This window comes from Lactuca virosa, chromosome 5 (assembly GCF_052849685.1).
Source record: "Lactuca virosa cultivar CGN04683 chromosome 5, Lactuca_virosa_CGN04683_v6, whole genome shotgun sequence".
NCBI lineage: Eukaryota > Viridiplantae > Streptophyta > Magnoliopsida > Asterales > Asteraceae > Lactuca > Lactuca virosa.
In genome coordinates this window covers 341221326-341240321 of record NC_136430.1, presented here as the reverse complement: position 1 = coordinate 341240321, position 18996 = coordinate 341221326, and the positions used below count along the sequence as shown (strand labels likewise).

Here is an 18996-nt window from a genome sequence, read left to right as displayed (position 1 = left end):
CATAAACTGCTTTTCCCCAGCTTCCAACTAGCATGATGGCGTTCGACACTTCTCCCCATACAAAGCGTGATAAGGTGCCATCTTGATGCTCGAGTGGAAACTATTATTATAGGAAAATTCTACTAGAGGTAAGTGTTCATCCCAGTTACCTTGGAATTCTAGGGTACATGCTCTCAGCATATCCTCCAATGTTTGAATCGTTCGTTCGCTCTGACCATCGGTTTGAGGATGGTAAGTTGTACTCAAACACAACTTGGTACCCAATTCCTCTTGTAGACTTCTCCAAAACCTTGAGGTAAAACGGCTGTCACGATCGGATACAATCGTTAACGGAACACCGTGTAGCCTCACAATTTCCTTCACGTAAGAATTCGCAAGTTTATCCATAGACCATTTCTCGTTAGCGGCTATGAAATGCGCACTCTTAGTGAAGCGATCAACGACCACCCAAATCATGTCGTGACCGTTCCTTGTTCTGGGCAGTTTAGTCACAAAATCCATAGTGATATCTTCCCATTTACCCATGGGTACAGGTAAAGGTTCTAAACTCCCATACGGTTTCTGATGTTGTGCCTTAACCCTAGCACAAGTTACATACTCGGCCACATACTTAGCAACATCGAGCTTCATCGTCGGCCACCAGTAATAGGGTTTTAGGTCCCTATACATTTTCGTACTGCCGGGATGAATCGAGTACATGGTTTTGTGAGCTTCTTCCATCAGAAGACCTCTTACTCCTCCCGTCTTAGGTACCCAAATCCTATCTTTGAATACCTTCAAACGTTCCTCCTTCCGGTCAATTTTCTCTAAAGCTTCCTGCTGAGCTTTCTTTATACTTTCCACAATTGTCGAGACAACTTCAATTCTCAACGCTCTTGGCCTTCTCTTTTCAAGATTTACCTTCCGACTGAGAGCATCAGCAACAACATTTGCTTTACCAGGGTGGTAAAGTATCTCACAGTCGTAGTCCTTGAGTAGTTCCAGCCAGCGCCGCTGTTTCATGTTCAATTCCTTCTGATTAAAGAGATATTGAAGACTCTTATGATCAGTGAAAAGTTTACACTTAGTACCATAAAGATAATGCCTCCATATCTTTAAGGCGAACACTACCGCTTCCAACTCCAGATCATGAGTGGGGTAGTTCTTTTCATGCTCTTTCAACTGCCTCGATGCATATGCTATCACTTTATCCCTTTGGGTCAGAACACATCCTAACCCAACTCCAGAGGCATCACTATAGACTGCAAAGTCCTCAACTCCTTCAGGTAACGAAAGAATTGGTGCTTCACACAGCCTCTTCTTTAACTTTTCAAAGGCCTCCTTATGCTTTTCATTCCAAGCATAAGTAGCTCCTTTGTGGGTCAAAGTTGTTAATGGAGTAGCGATTGAAGAAAAGCCTTGGATAAATCGGCGATAATATCCGGCTAATCCTAAAAAGCTTCTAATCTCCGTAGGACTTTTTGGTTGTTCCCACTTCATCACAGCTTCAATCTTTGCTGGGTCAACCATTATTCCTTCTTGGTTAACCACATGACCTAAAATTTGGACTTCTTGAATCCAAAATTCACATTTGGAGAACTTTGCATACAGCTTCTCCTCTTTCAGAACTTCTAGCACTTCACGCAGATGCTTTTCATGCTCCTGCTTGCTTTTCGAATAGATCAAGATATCGTCTATGAATACTATCACGGATTTATCAAGGTATGGTTTACAAACCCTATTCATCAAATCCATGAAAGCTACTGGGGCATTGGTTAATCCGAACGACATAACCAAAAATTCATAGTGTCCATATCTTGTTCTGAACGCAGTCTTTTCGATATCCTGCTCTCTCACCTTTAGTTGATGGTATCCCGACCTAAGATCGATCTTCGAGAAATAGCTCGAACCTTGCAATTGGTCGAACAGGTCATCGATCCTCGGCAACGGATACTTGTTCTTTATCATCGCTTTATTCAGCTCTCTGTAATCGATGCACATTCTCATGCTCCCGTCTTTCTTCTTTACAAACAACACAGGGGCTCCCCAGGGTGATGAACTAGGTCGAATGAAACCTTTGTCCAATAACTCCTGAAGTTGTGTCATAAGTTCTTTCATTTCGGTTGGCGCTAATCGATAAGGTGCTTTGGCTATCGGCGTCGTTCCTGGTAACAAGTCGATACGAAACTCAACTTGTCGATCAGGGGGCAATCCGGGAAGATCTTCGGGAAAGACTTCCGGATAATCACACACCACCGAAATATCCTGCACCTCCTTCTTCTCCTTCTTAGCATCGATCACGAACGCTAGATATGATGTACATCCCTTGGCCAAACACTTTATGGCTTTCATTAGGGAAATGATTCCAGAGTTTACTCTGCGTTTGTCTCCATACACCATGAACGACTCTCTCCCTGGCGGGTTTACTTTTACTATTTTCTTCCTACACAATATCCGGCGTCATTGGCGCTAAGTCAATCCATTCTTAAAACTATGTCGAATCCATTTAACTCGATAGGCAATAATTCCTCGTGGAACTTATTCCCATCCAAGTCAATGAGGATATTTTTCATACGATGGCTAACAGGTACAAACTTGCCACTAGCAATCTCAACTAATAAGGAATTAACTAGTCTATCTACAGGCAAAACTAGTTTTCTACCAAATTCATGCGATATAAAGGAGTAATTGGCTCCAAAATCAAACAAAATTTGGGCAGGCAATTCGTTTACGAGAAAGGTACCTGAAGCGACATCGACTTCTTCTTTTGCAGCTTCAAGGGTCATCTGAAAGGCTCTCGCCTTCGGCTTTGGTGGTAGATTGGGCTTTGCTGCATCCTTCCTCTTTGGACAGTCTTTAAAAACATGCCCTTCTTCATGGCACTCAAAACATACCCTCTTGTCGGATGGACACACGTTGGCATAATGCCCAGTTTTTCCACATTTGTAGCAAGTTACCCCCTCGCTACATTTCTCAGAGTGCTTTTTCTTGCACTTCTCACACCATTTCACTTCACTTCCTCCTCCTCCAAACTTCTTAGACTTAGAAAATTTGCTTTTCTTGTTGGAACCTGAAGTTCCTTCAAATTTTCTCTTCTCACCAACTTCTGCCCTCTCCAGACCCTTCTCTTTGATCTGAACCTCCACATTCTTAGCAGCCCAGATGGCGGCTTTCAAAGTGGTTGCTTGTTTTACCATCGGACCAAAGTCCGCTGGTAATCCGAGGGCAAACTTGTTGACCTTAGAGAGTTCAGTTGGAACTAGGTAAGGAACAAGCTTCATCTTTTCAGTAAAAGTAGCAGCGTATTCAGTAACGCTCATCTTTCCCTTCTTTAAATTCTGGAACTCATTATTAATTTCCAGAAGATCCTGCTCAGAGCAGTACTGCAATTTCAGTTGTACCACAAAATCTTCCCAAGACATCTTACTAGCTTCTCCCTTAGGCATCGAATCAGCTAGTAATTTCCACCAGCTCAACACACCAGACTTTAACAGAGGAATTGCAAGTGCGGTCTTTTGTTTGTCGCTGCACTCACAACTTTCAAACATCGTCTCCATATCGGAGATCCAATTCATGACTTCCACCGGTGTCGGACACCCAGATAGACATGGTGGTTTAGATGCCATGAAATCTTTGTATTTGCATCCGCGTCCATCAACTCCTCCATCCTGGTTGTTTTGTCTAACTATCGGTGGGTTGGCTTGACCAAGAGTCCCACTGTAGTTCCCTCCTACTGATTGCCCTTCATTCAATATGGGCTGTTCAACAGGTATCGTAGTCTCTTCCCTATGTTGTTGTACTAATCGCCCTGTCTCCTCCATCTGGCGATCTAGCATCATCTGCATCATTGTTTGTACCCCAGCCATCGTCATTGGCTCAGGTGCAGCTCCTACAACAGGTACTTGCTCAACTACTTGAGGTTGAGGCTGTTGATCCCTGTTTCCGTTTGCATTTGCAACTCCACTACGAGTTCTTGCCATTACAATCTATATACCGAATAAGGCGAATTTAGGTCTTTATCCTTGTTAGATATTTCAATTCCCTTATCACTCCGAAACGTTTACATGTTAGTTCTAATCTCGTAATCATACGCTTAGAATCCTACACACATAAGGTTTCCAGATCCGGTCGGCAACAGACCATAGATCCGAACAAATAATGACACACATGGCAAACACATAACATTTAGCACATAAGGGCATTTTAGGCATCTTTCCTAAAATAAAGTAGTGCTCGTGTCTAAAATATGGTAGACACTCATCTCACAATCATCACTTAGCATTCTAAGTTTAAGTCTAGAAATCGTATGATATTTCTTAGTTCGCTTAAACTAATGCTCTGATACCAACTGTGACATCCCCTAATTTCTCGGCCAGAAAAGACCGATTTAATTTATGTTTTTTAAAATAAAATCAGAGAAGTCTTTTCAAAAGATGTTGCGAAATTGGTCCCCAAACAACATATGATAAAAGTTTATCAAAACCCTTCATTGAGAAGGTATATATTTTCCATATATATCAAAACCTCAGGATGTCATGTTCCGATACAGATCAAAAGCATAAACAAGACATTATAAGCCTTACTACAGTTATTTACAACTACTGGCCTATAATCCAAAAATCTCACGTCATCCTCCGACTATGCTCGGGGTCCACTACCTGTAATCATAAAAAAACTGAGTGGGTCACGCTTGGGAGCCTGGTGAGCATATAGGGTTTTCAACCCACAATAATAATAAACTTATTAAGTTCACCAATCAACAATAACCCTGATTACCCGTTCCCGTTATCCTCACTTTACGTCCCTAAACACTTTTCACAAGGGACCTAGCCTAAAGAATATCATCGGGATGGACACTACTGCTAAGGGGTTTCCTCAGCCATACATGTCCTAAAGGAAACCATGAGGGGGGTGGAGTACAGCGAATGAACACTCTAGTCCATTAACACCTACAGGTTGCGGACCTGCTAATGTTTCCCACTGGACTGTCTACAAAGTCCGTGGTCGTCATCCAAACTCTGCTAGATGACTGAATCACAAATCACATCGAGGCCTCTCATTACTTTTATTTTATCACACATCACTATCTACCCATGTTCTACCCAACATATTTGTAGATAAAAATATTTATACAGTTTAAAACTTGTATAAAACATCAACTCAACAGTCACCTCAAATAAACAATTAATATATTTGCACATAGCACGTATTATAAGGTAAATACTTCATATCTATGTGTAAAATGAAAGTGACTATACACTCACATGTTTTGATGAAAACCGGACAGCAATTCGTTTCCTAAAACGTTCGTTTCTAATAAAACCGGGAGTTTTATTGAGAAACCGGGCTCTACAAAGGTCGGGCTTCAAAACCGAAAAGATAAATTTTCCGGGCTTCACGGGCTCTTCGTGGCGTATTCCAGGGCTTATAATCGATACCGGGGCTTTGGGGAATGTTAAGATGAAGAAAATATGAAGAAAGGGGTGAAAGATGGCAAAATTCCAAATCTACCCGAGAAGGCTCGCAGGACCCTTCTATTTATAGGGGGTCCGAAGTCGGTTCCGGTGGTGGGGTCCGCAGGCGAAGGTGCGCAGGTGGCTGCACGTGCGAAGGCCTCGGTGGCAGCTGCTGATTGGACCGAGGTCTAGTGGTCCATGTGCGAGGCTCGGAGGCTAAGGCGTGCGAGGCTTGGTCCAGCTGCGAGCTTCGGATTGGGCCTCCCTTCAGTCGAATCAGAATCCGACACGCAGCTACTGTTCATGCGAGGGAAGGTGACACGTGGCTTCGCATGACTCACCAATTTCGGACACGTGGCACTCTTTCAGCGAAGGTGACGTGGCAAAACGTGACTATGCGAATTTTCTCGATTTTCGTGCCAAAACTTCTAAAATCCATAACTTTCGCATACGAACTCCGTTTTTGACGTTCTTTCTATGCACGCGTAGGTAAAATTATGCTCTACAACTTTCATTTAGACTTCGTCGGTTAATTTTGACTTTAATTTTTATATTATTATTTTTAACAGACCGGGACAGGAAATCCGTTAAAATTTCATAACTTCTTCATCCGACGTCCGTTTTCGTCAGACTTTTTACCGTTATGCTACTAATGACGAGACCTTCGATTCTCGTTTAGGCCGTGTCGGCTAAAAATCACTCGATCTAAAATTCGAGTTTTTAGCTGTCTACTGCTAAGCTGAAATTTCGAAAAATCATAACTTCCTCATACAAAGTCAGATTTGGGCGTTCTTTTTATACTTACTCTCAGTTTAACGAACACTACAAGTTTCATTTAGATCACTAAGGCCAAAAAGTAGTTTATCGAAAACTCACTTTTTACGACATTCGGCCCCGTGCCGGTTTGTCGTGAAACTTCGACAGGTCATAACTTCTTCGTTATAACTCGGATTTCGGCATTCTTTATATATCCGTAATCCTTGTCACGTCCACTACAAGTTTCTTAATAGATATCGGCTTTATCTAAAATTTAATTTTTGACGTTCATTTTTATTCTTAATTAATTAAGCCCTAATAATTAAACATAAAACACATAATTCACATAATATTCACATAATTCCTTTTCATTTCTTCAAAATGAGTTACAAAGGTTAACCTAGACTATAATGTCAATATAAATGTCTAACCTAGAAACACGGGCATTACAAACATGAATATGATGAAATGCAAGAAAAAGGAAGAACAATTATGTTAAATAGATGTATGAAAGTGGACTAAAATGTGTGCAAAAAAAGTGGACAAATTGCACCTAACAATACGTGTTATACATGAAGGATTATTAAGACATAAAAATCATAACAAACGCATTTAGAAAAGCTTATCATTGTTATACTATCTTCAAAAGATACGACATAAAAATCATAACAATCGCATTTAGAAATTAGAAAAGCTTATCATTGTTATATTATCTTCAAAAGATATACGAAACTTCTTGGGAAATCTCTAAAAAAACATAATATCTTACCCTAATTTATGAAAAGAATCTCAAACTAAAATTTGTTTATGGAAAAAAATGAATTACCAGTAAAAATAACGATTGGATCCAATTTTCTAGGTTTAACGATTTCATTATGTATCCGGTTTTGTTAAAGTCTCACTATTTTACTATAATTTATGAATAAGTCTCAAACTAAAATTAAGTAATGATTTGACAATTTTCTCTATGTAAGATACATATTACCGATTTTATTTCTAAACTCGACGCCTAGTCATTAAACGAACTGATGAGATTGATATGTTGGGTTATATAATAATATGTTTACCATAAAACTTGATATCCTTATGTATTGTATATTTTTTGGAATATAAAATGCATCCAACGAAGACTACAATAATTACATAAACTAGCAACAACTTCGTTATTTTTTAAGTTTATAAAAAATTTCAAATTGTCAGTCTAGTCTTATGTAACCCAATATATTCATCTCATCAGTTCATTTCCCACCTTTTCTTTTGCGGAAATACACATTTTACCGTTTTTATTATTGACCTAAATACATAATCATAAATGAGCCGATAAGATTGATATTAAATTTTATAGTAATCATAGTATTATATAATCTATCGTATCCATCTTATCAGTTAATTTAATGACTAGGCGTTAAGGTCAGCAATGGAACCGGTAAAATGTATGTTATATGGAGAAAATGGTCAAATCATTATTTAATTTTAATTTGAGATTTATTCGTAAATTATGGTAAAATAATAAAACCAGGTAATTATATAAAACCGGTAAACCGGAAAAAATTGATCAAAACATCATTTTTTACCAGTAATTCATGTTTTTTAATAAATAAACCTTAGTTTGAAATTTTTGATAAATTAAGATAAAATAGTACGACTTTTTGCAAGATATCATTTTCTTACTTGAAGAAAATTGTACTTTATAGCTTTTTATTTGACCGAGTGATTTTGAAGGTAAATCCCACCTTATGATATTTCATTATTTCCCGATGGATATTTTGGTGCACTCAAAAGGTTATCTAACCGAAGAATGTAACGGCCTCTTCCGGCCACCGCGTCCTCCCTCGTCCTCGTGCACATTTTATAAACTACAGCAAATCCAACGCTCTTAGATATGCATGAGTTAATTTGCGCAACGTCTTCGGTTTCTTTCAACTCCCTTCCTTCCTCACCCGTCAATCACACATTCTATGATACTACTCGATTCACTTTCAGATTCCTGAAGAACAAACACATCGCCTCATTTCCTTGTATGCGAGCTCAACAGGTAGATTATACATCCAACCTTTCGAACTTCTTGCGTGCTTTTATTATTACTATTTATTAACCTCAAATGCGAAATACTCGTGCCCTAACGTATTTCGCGCCCTAATTGGAGGACGAAAGGTAAAATAATCTGATTGATTCCTTACTGTTTTGTAGTCTGAAGCTACTGATGGATCTGCAATCAATATTGCATCGGATGATTCCAAAGTTGATGCACTCGATATTAAGGAATCAAAGGTTAAAAATTCCCAAATCGACATAGCTGCTACACAAGGGATAAAAATTAGAAGACGACCACCAACAGGGCCTCCATTACATCATGTTGGTCCTTTTGAGTTCAGGTTACAGAACGAAGGCAATACTCCCCGCAACATACTTGAGGAAATTGTATGGAACAAGGACACCGAGGTTGCCCAGGTCTGGTTTTTTCTTTACTCTTGTACACAATTTTTCATGCTACATTTATCTTCTCATTCGCTAACAAGGATCAGTTTTCAGATGAGAGAGAAAAAGCCTCTGGGTTCACTGAAGAAAGCTACTGACATCGCTGCTCCTCCTAGAGATTTTATAGGAGCTCTTAAGGCATCATACGAAAAAACAGGAATGCCTGCTTTAATTGCTGAAGTGAAAAAGGCTTCACCCAGTAGAGGAGTTCTAAGAGAAGATTTTGATCCTGTAAGTTGCCACTTCCATGATGTAATTACCACTATATACATAGTGCTTAGTTAGTGTAATTATTTGATTAATGAATATACATTTCTTGTTGTGACAGGTTGAAATTGCAAAAGCCTATGAGAAAGGTGGAGCAGCGTGTCTGAGTGTTTTAACAGATGCGAAATATTTTCAGGTACAATCTTTTTGATTGATTATTCAATTTAATTAATCTTATAATAATTTTGTTTGTCAATTTAGGGAAGCTTTGAAAATCTAGAGGCTATACGTAATGCTGGAGTAAAGGTATAGTTTTCCTTATCTTTTCACACATCATATCAATTTAATTGAATTAATTATTATTTATCTGCATTCTACAGTGTCCTCTATTATGCAAAGAATTCATTGTAGATGCATGGCAACTCTATTATGCACGTGCAAAAGGTGCTGATGCTGTTTTATTAATCGCTGCTATTTTACAAGATCTTGACATCAAATATATGACAAAGATTTGTAAGATGATTGGATTGACAGTGCTTGTGGAGGTTTGAAGTTTTTTATTTATTCAAATGATTTTCAATTTGGAGTAATTAAATAAATCATTTTGGGTTTTTTAAGGTGCATGATGAGAATGAAATGGATCGTGTGCTTGAAATCGATGGGATTCAATTAATTGGTATCAATAATCGTAACCTTGGTAAGCAGTTTTTTTATTATTTTTTTTCATTTATCATAATCTTTTTATCTTTTTTCAAGTCTTATGGTATGTTTGTAGAAACGTTTGAGGTTGATATCAGTAACACAGAGAAATTGCTGGAAGGTGAACGTGGTGAAAAGATTCGCCAAAAAGGCATAATAGTAAGATTATATGAAACCATTTAGTTTTTTTTTTTAAGAATTGAGAAGAGGGATGAATGATTTTTGATGTTTGAATTTTGTCAGGTGGTGGGGGAGTCTGGATTGTTCACTCCTGCTGATGTGGCGTATGTACAAGAAGCGGGTGTTAAAGCAGTAAGTAATTTGATTATGTATTTGGTGCCTTAAATTATTTATCTATCAGTGATATGATATCAAACTTGATGCATTGATGCACTTTTGTAGATCTTGGTAGGGGAGTCTCTTGTGAAACAAGAAGATCCCACGAAAGGAATTGCTTTACTTTTTGGAAAAGACATTTCAGCATAACTCTTGAGACATCAAAATGTGGTTTAAGGGGTTAATCAAGATATATAATTACAAAATCGACTAAAATTTTGTTCAAGTTTTATGCAATATAGATATGAAATATGAAGTTGGGAGTTCATTTTTTTGCTCATTGGCATTTGTTGCTATTATGTTATATTGAATGAACTTTAACTACATCGTGTTGTAAATTGTAAAAAGAGGCCGTGGTTATTATTAATTGTTCATCATTAAGGTATAGAAATTGTATGTTATTATGGAATTTTGACACCTAATTTGCTTTTTATTGTGAATGTCGTTACGTATTGATGACACATTTTCACCAACACTTGATATTGTTTGGTTACAAATCCTTTGGTGGCATCTGAAACGATTAAAATATTTGGGTCCAATTATGCTAAACTGGTCACTGGTCTAATTATGCTAATTTTAGAAAGAACCGGTTATCCAAAACTTGTTAAAAAATTCTGGATTTTAGCCATTTTGTCTGAATCTTGAGTCGAGTCTGCGGAGACTAGAGTAACAATTGGGGCAAACTGAAGATGGGCCGGACTTTATGGACTCGTAAGAATAGTTTTTTAAAATATACTTTGAAGCCCATGAGTCTTGAAAGTGGGAAGTTTAACCTTATCGAAGTTATAGGTTGAAGCATGAACTTAAAAGGATGCTTTGACCATGATTTTTTGTTCTGGAATCACATAAAACTTAATTGATTATGTAAAAATTATTGTGACACTTACGCTTTATGAACCTTTAACCACCACCAAGTCTCCAGATTAGTAACAATTATTTTCGGGTCATAAATATGTACTCCTCTCACAGACTCACAGTAAAATATACTTTAACTATATTTGGAATTAAGAAAACCATCTGGTATAATTTTACAGATCGTTACGAAATGTAAAGAAAAAAAATTTGGATTAATTTTATTCTTGGGCAATGAACTATGATATTTGTCCTATCTGAAAGTTATTAAAAGCTGCAGTCACATACTCACATTTGATCCTCCAAGTAAACTTTTTGTTTGAAATTTGTTAGCTACCTGATTCTTTCCAATATGTTACAAAAGATGTGGAGTTGAAAGGCGTCCATTTGGCATCCATATCAATATATATATATATATAGTTATCTACTTATTTTATTTATATATATATATATACATATATATATATATATATATATATATATATATATATATATATATATATTATTTTGTTAATGACATTGATGAAATAGAAAAGGAAAACATATGCTTCTTCTTCTCTTATTGTGGTTCGAGCTTTCACCATCTTCATTATCTTGTTCCAAAATAGGGATGAGTGTGGTCCTGAAACTGTATCGAACTGGTTGGTACTTGGTACCGCTTCTTTTTGTGTCACTCTGGTGGACCAAAACCGAACTCATAAGCTTGAAATCCGGATTGGTATTGGGACCGGTTGGGATCAGGTAAATGCTACCAACACCACTTAGAACGGTTTTAGGAGTCCATCTTGTTAGACCACATAGTACAAATTTTTTTGCCCATCTTTTTAGCCCACATGGTATGTTACGTACACATGCATTCAAATCAAAATCAGAAGCAACTATATGGAGATATAGGAATGAAGTTTTTAATTGGATAGAAGGGATGAGGATTTCTTTGTAGAAAAAAGAAGCAACGGAAGCAATGGAGGTGATTGTTATTTCAATTTGGTGGACTATATGGAAATATAGGAATGATTTCGTCTTTGGAAGCAAAAAGTTCAAGAAGAATATATTGATGAACTTTTTTCATAGATCAAGCCTTTAATTGGTTTGTTCATAGAAACAATAAAGCTATAATTACTTGGGTTGATTACTTGATTGGTTTCAAAATCCAATCAATGCCATTATTTTGTAATTGGTTTATTGGTTTTTTTTTTAGCTTTGGGCTTGAGTTTATATACACTGTTAATTGACATGGTCATTATAAACAGTGTGTTTGTTGTTCATTCGATATTGGCCACCACTTTTTTATTGTTTCTCATTTATTCCCTTTGGTTTTTTGTTTGAAACTTTCTTTCCGTCGTCTTTGATTATTCTTACTTTCATATGACTATTTTTATTCCTTTGGTTTTTTGTTTTATGTGTTCCGTCGTCTTTTACCTTTTTATTTCCATTTGACTATTTTTATTGTAAATCGTTGTTTCCTTTTCTTTTGTAAAGTTTTTTTTTCCTGTCATCATCTCTCCATTGGTTTTTTAGGTTTTATTTTGTAATGTTTTGGTTTTTTTTATTTATTTTTTTTCTTTCCGTCATCGTTTCTCGGTTGGCTTCATTTTTTTCTCATCGTCATCCTTTGTGAATAGAACAATACGCATTTCAGTAATACATGTTTCAATAAACGTACAAAAATAGCCACAAATGTGTCCCGTGGTTCACCACGGGCTCACCCACTAGTTAATATTAAGCATTAAGCCTTTCAAAAAAAATCAGAAGCAACTAAGAGCAAAACATGATTCACAAAAACTTACATAACTTTCGTAAATGCATGCCATGCTTTTGCTTGAAGTTTTTGTACGACAAAGAAAGATGTAGAAATCTAGATTCTTAGGTAAGGATTTGTTAGTTATTACATGATATGAAAATGGGGAAGTACAAATCTAGATTCTTCCGGTACGCTCGTCCCTAGTTCTCATATGATATGCAAATCAAGTACAAATTGATATTCGGTTCCAAGTTGGGTCAAACACCAAATATCATTTCAATGTAAATTAAAGAACCGGTATTGTACCTATTAGGCTATGGGGAGTGGTCACCATCAACCTACCGAAAAAGTGGTGTCACCTCTGCGTCACGTTAGCTTCACCACCAACCCATTAGACATTGGAAATGGTTATCATTACAAAATATTCTTTTTTTTTAACATTAAATGATTAAAAAACATAATTTATAACATAAATAAATATTTTACATTAATTAAAACAACGTTACATTAATTAAAAAATATAGAAAATAAAAGCTAAATTTCTAGAAAAACATAAAAAAACATATAAAATTAAACCTAAATTACTAAAAAAAACATAAAATTTAGTTGCGATATTTTTCAAGAACTTGTTGTTGAATTTTTAAAAAAACGTTTAAATTTTCGCGTCGAGATCCGGTTGCGGCTTCGTATTTAAAATTTGAAGATAGGAATATAAAAGTCCATGGTGAAAATTGCAAATTTTGAAAATCTTTTTTAAGAAGGAAATTAGGGATAGGGTTTGTTTTGCCTTTTGACCCAAACTCAAGGGATCATAGTTGCCAATTGTTGAAAAATATGTTGTCACTTTCTTGATTAAAGAGACCGTTGCGAGCCTTCTTCTTTTTCATTGGGTGTCTTGCTCCGTCTCGGCCACCACGCCACAACCAACTCACCGAAGTCAGGGGTGGTGTTCACACGTGGGTTGGCTAGCCACGTAGGAGTTCACACGTCTTTTACCCCTCCATACCGGATAGCCTTACACAATGGCGGAGCCACGTTGGGGCCAGAGGGAGCCCAGGCCCACCCTCAGATTATTAAATTTTTTTTTGTTTTTTTTTACTAGCCCAAATAGCCAGGCCCACTCTCGTCGCTTTCATTAGTCCGAACCCCAAATCTCATCAGATCAAATTAGCGGGAAATTAGATGGAGAAAAGTGCGATCGAGCAAGTAAGACAACCAGACATCGTCTTCTAAATTTCTAATTCACTTAATTGAAGTTTGCGATCGAGCAAGCAAGCAAAGCAGGAGGTTATTGACTTATTGTATGTTAATATTTTATATTTTCAAAGAATTTAGGGTATACTTTTATTGTATATGTTGTATATGTCGGCAGCAAAGCAATTGGGATTCCCTTAATTTGTTTATTTAGAATTGGAGTAGATACGATTCCTATGATACTATTATTTATTGTATAAATTATGTTATTTAGATTATGGGAAAAGATATAGCAACCGAGCCCCACCATTTGTTTATTTAATTCCTTTTGTTGCACACTTGCATACAGTACACTTGCCCATGCTGTGAAAAGAGAAAGTCACAACTCACAGTGTGAATATACTTATTCTTTAATTGCTATATCTTGCCTTTTGATGTTTGAATATACATATTTGTTGATTGTTATATCTTTCTTTCTTTTCTCTCTGCAAACATATAAACAGACCAAGTAGAACCTATATTTTCTTTTTCTTTTGCGGTTGTTTGATAATTTATATATGTTTCTAGTTTTTGGATGTTTAATAATTTATGAGGAACACCCTAAAAAAATTTATTGGCTTCGCCCTTGGCCTTACACATAAATGGTTCATTTTTAGACCATTCCGGTACTCCAATACGTATGTGTTTGTTGCCTTTACAAGTTTTTTTTTCACATACCTTTTTTATAGCCTTTAACAAGGATGTTCACACGGGACCAGTACTCCGATATGTCTTTGTGTTTGTTGCCTTTACAAGTTTTTTTTCCACATACCTTTTTTTATAGCCTTTAACAAGAATGTTCATACGGTATCGCAAGTTGGAAACAGTGAGAAATATGAAATTTTCGTATGAAAATTGCTAAATGTTTATATGTTTTCTAAATGTTTTTTCAAATTTTCTTTTTCTTTTGAAATAATGTTAAAGGGTTATTTGATACTTGCTGAATGAATCAATGTCAGATTACCTCCTCTTATCACACACAATAAAAAGGCATGTTAGAATCTACATGACCAAACAAAAACTTCTAATTATGATATCAAAAAATCTAAATTTGACCGTGTTAGACTTGACATCTTACCATGTTCAATAAAAAAACATATCAATCGGTCCTTAAATATTCATATCATAACATATTACACAAATAAGAAAAACTATAACAAAAACTTGAGAGCCCTTAAGAACATTTAATATAAGCATACTATAAAAATGGAAAATGATTCATACACAACAATTTATGATTTATACAATTATACAATACAACATTTTAAAACACAAAATGTTATGCATTAAAAAAAAAAAAAAAAAAAAAAAAAAAAAAAAAAAAAAAAAAACTGTTCGAATTAGAGAACATGTTAGATTTTCAGGAAATTTCAAAAGTGTAAATTGCAAAATACATTTACAATGTTACACAAATAAATCAATAAAAATTACTCGTAAGGCCATATATATGAATTAGACATTTTGAAATTCGTAATCGACTTACTGCTAAAATAGCTACGGCCCTATGGGTTTTGGTTTGCAAATATATTTCGTTATAGAGGATACAAAAGGTGAAATTCGAGTGTAATATTCTAGCTAGGATTCATGTTCATCTTATCCACTCTCAAGTAAATTAAAAATGTCGATCTCTCTCACTCTTTCTCTTTTCATATTTTCTGCATTACCTTTTACACTTTTACAGGTCATCTATGATCATTTTTTTTGCCGGTTTTTTAGTTGTGCCTCCTGCAGTGACAACAATAACCAATAATAAGACAATCGGCAGCCACAGCCTGCTCTATATTCTACATTGATCTCATCTTCACTGATCTGCAGGTCGCTGCCGCTAGAATCTACGTCAAAAATCAAACGGTAACACAAATCAAAATCCCTTCGATTTCATCGGATCATGACTTCTATAAGTCATACGTACCTCCAATACTTTCTTCTACCATCCAAAACCTAAACCTGTTTCCCTCGACAATAACATGCTACTCAAATTATTCGGCTCCCGTACCAACAACCCTAACCCTAGCTTTGAGTCAATTGTCGTAGGAGAAAAGCCGTTGATCTTGCAGATTATTCATGCCGGAGGTGTGGTTGAACGACACTACATGGCATTCCCAGCGTCTTCAATCATTGACAAGTATCCCAATTTCGTTTTGGCTCGTCCAGAGATATTCCGGCAGCCCTGGGACTCCATTGTTCCGCCGGAGGAGATTCTCGTCCCTGGACAAAAGTACTTTCTTGTTCCTCTCCGGACAGTGAAAAAACTCCGTCGCCGACTCAGGAATCCGATTCCGACCAGTTATGAGATTTCTAACTCAAATAGTTTGATTTGTCAAGACAAGAATACTCCTATCAAATCTTCATTGCTTGTCAAACCTAAACCTATATCATGTAATCGTCGTGTTCGTTACAAGGGGATCGACTCCAAAACCCCAAATGCCAAAGGATCGAGGAAGAAGATGATTGTGCGCTTTGCCCCCTCACTTACTGTGATCGATGAAACTCAAGGCCTCGATGATTAAACTTCTTCTTTTGATACACTACTGTTTTGATTTCCAGTAAGTTTCCACTGATCGACTAATGTGTGATTTTTGTACTTTTACTCATTCTTAAATAACCATTTCCTTCATTTTTGTTCTTTGATTACATTTCTTAATAAACACCTATTCATTTGAATATTCAATTCAAATCAAGAATATATGTGCCTCTTGAAGAAAACGTGGGGTGCATACATATTACATATCTCTTTTATTTTTATTATTATTATTCTTATAAATTATAATAGCCTACTTTCATGTTCGTGGATTATCTGATCATCTCATAGTTACTAAATAAGAAAAACGGGAGGAAAAAGTGGCAAAAAATTCCCAAAATTTGAGGTGTAGGAAAGAGGGATTATAGTCACCATAGAATCTCAACAAAAAAAGGAAAGATAGGGGGAATTGTATGTTTGAGGAAATCAAAGCTCCCAAAAGATGTTCGTCCTTTTCATCTTCATAGTTATCTTCTCTATCGTCATCATATCCATTAACAAGAAAACGTGGATAGACAAGAAAACGTGGATAGATAAACAAGCTTCTGCCATTATCAAAAAAGGTAAACAAACTCTAAACTCTTCCGCTTTATGTTTTTCTGTTTCTTTTTGTTTTTGTTTTTTTCCGATGAATCATCAAGAGATTCAGATCCTATTTGTTTGATCTGATGTGTTCTTCTAGATACTAGTGAACCTGTGTTCGAATCTTTAAACACACAAGATTCTTCCGGTGAAGATATGTCAAAACCGCCACCAAAACAACCCAAGAATGATCTAAATGAACTATCTCTAGAAGATGACATGAACAACGCAAGACTCGAAGCATTATCATCCAATCCATCTTCTCCACGTGCCAGAAAATCCTCCGCCATGAAGATCAGTTGTCTGTGTGCTCCGACCAACCACCCTGGCTCCTTCAGGTGTCGCTACCACCGGAACAGTGTCTCAGTCGGCTCCAACCTTTCTGAATTAGCCTACCGGAAAACTGCCTCCGTCGGTGCAAACCTTTCAGATTTAGGAAACACAACCACAACCATGAAGAAATCGAGACGACCTAGAGAATGCTGATAAAATTCTTATCGATTCATTATCTGTAAAAACTAACATGTACTTTCATTCAAATATATAATTATTATTATATATAATTCAAACCGGAACAAAGCTTTTCCGTTTCTCAGATGCATATGACACCGGAAACCATGGAGTTAATTAATATGTACAAAACTCAAAACTGACTATACTCCTAACAAATCTAAACTCGATCACGATATCACGATCACATCGGACAGGTGTTTTCTTCGGATTCTAAAGGCGCCATCATGTGGTTTCGACACAGAGGACAAGTGGTGTTCCAGTATTTTAACCATTTCTCGAGACATGATTTATGGAAAACGTGTCCACAGGAGAGGTGGTTTATCTCTGCGTCTGGTTTGAATTCAATCAAGCAGACGGAGCATTCTTGTCTGGTGAGGGGAGAAGAGAGGAGGGAGTCGTACCGGAGTGTTGGTGTCCGGCTTCTGAACTCCTCCATGTAACTCGTTGATGGTGTTCCACGGCATTCCGGTGACTCTGTGAAGCTTTGATCGGAAACATCCTCCCACCCCGGGAAATGGATTCCGACGAGATTAAGGATGGAACGAAGGATCTCCTTCATGAAAGATATCGACATGGCGGTTTTCACCAGAATTACACATAGGATTCCGGCATCGGAAGGGTTTGAGTATGGTGAGAGACCCATATTGGTGCTTGAACCTGTAAATACCACACAAAAATTATCAAAAATTAATCGATTTCGACAAAAGAAATCATACAAATTTTCATTCAATTTCTATTCGACCTCTTTTAATATGGAGAAAAGGGGGAAGAATGAACTAAGTGTTATATAACCTAATTTCTTATGAGCAGTTCGCATAAGATCTTAATCCCCACAGTTTTCATTTCAATTTTATGAATCTACAGTATAATTTTTTTGGAAGATCGATAGATAAGAATTCAGATTATGAAGAACAAAGAATAAAAACATCCCCAAAAACGATGTTCAGATCATGTAATAGAAGCTTCATGAATCAAAAAGCTAAAAATAGATTCGACTTCCATTGCTAAAACAATACAACAGATAAATAAGAAAAATAATAGATATCTATGCAGAGATCTAGAAGTACTGAAGAAAGAGAAAGAGATTACTTACTTGGAAGCAGGGGGTAGGTTGAAGATGAAATGGTTAATTGAAATCGTTGAAGTTGAATGGGAAATTGAGGTGGGTTTTAAGAGTAGGGAGTTAGAAAAAGGACAGTACTGGGGCTTTAATGGCGGAGGATGGTGGCACCGGCACACCGCTGGTTAGAAACAGGAGGTGGTGTTAGAGTGAATCCACTGCTTCAGTTGAGAATATATACTCCCCAGTCCCCATCTTTCCATTAAAGTTAATTTAGCTATATGCTTTATTCATATTAAAAATAAAAGATAACTTTCAATATGTTATTGAACTTAAAGTATTTATCGACAAAAAATAAAAAAGTAAAAGGAATTTGTTTTTCAAAAAGAAAAATATATCTTGTAAACCAATTACTTAGATAACATTTTTTTTTCAGATAAACAATATTTTATTGATTTTAATACAGAAAAAAATAAAAAATAAATAGCACAATATAGACTGTTGATGCCGAATTCATTCCAAAGCCTATATATAGGATAAATATTCATATACGATGTTTGAATTTTAGACCTGATGTGTAAAA

At 36.3% G+C, this 18996-nt stretch overlaps 1 protein-coding gene and 1 pseudogene across 2 annotated transcripts; one reads left to right on the top strand and one right to left on the bottom strand.

Moving 5' to 3' along the window:
* The first annotated feature begins 7958 nt into the window (after positions 1–7958).
* Positions 7959–10320, top strand: LOC145117476 (indole-3-glycerol phosphate synthase, chloroplastic-like). The gene is made up of 10 exons (XM_079053764.1): positions 7959–8226; positions 8382–8642; positions 8724–8900; positions 8998–9072; positions 9138–9182; positions 9257–9421; positions 9495–9573; positions 9652–9734; positions 9819–9887; positions 9978–10320. Exons 1-10 carry the CDS (start codon positions 8074–8076, stop codon positions 10059–10061), a joined length of 1191 nt encoding a protein of 396 aa, XP_078909890.1. The 5' UTR covers positions 7959–8073; the 3' UTR covers positions 10062–10320.
* Positions 10321–17369: 7049 nt separating this feature from the next.
* Positions 17370–18652, bottom strand: LOC145115904 (putative E3 ubiquitin-protein ligase XERICO pseudogene; annotated as a pseudogene). Its single transcript, XR_013711756.1, has 2 exons — positions 18447–18652; positions 17370–18010 (listed from the first exon to the last, which is right to left on the bottom strand). The product of XR_013711756.1 is annotated as a putative E3 ubiquitin-protein ligase XERICO pseudogene (transcript).
* Positions 18653–18996: the final 344 nt, after the last annotated feature.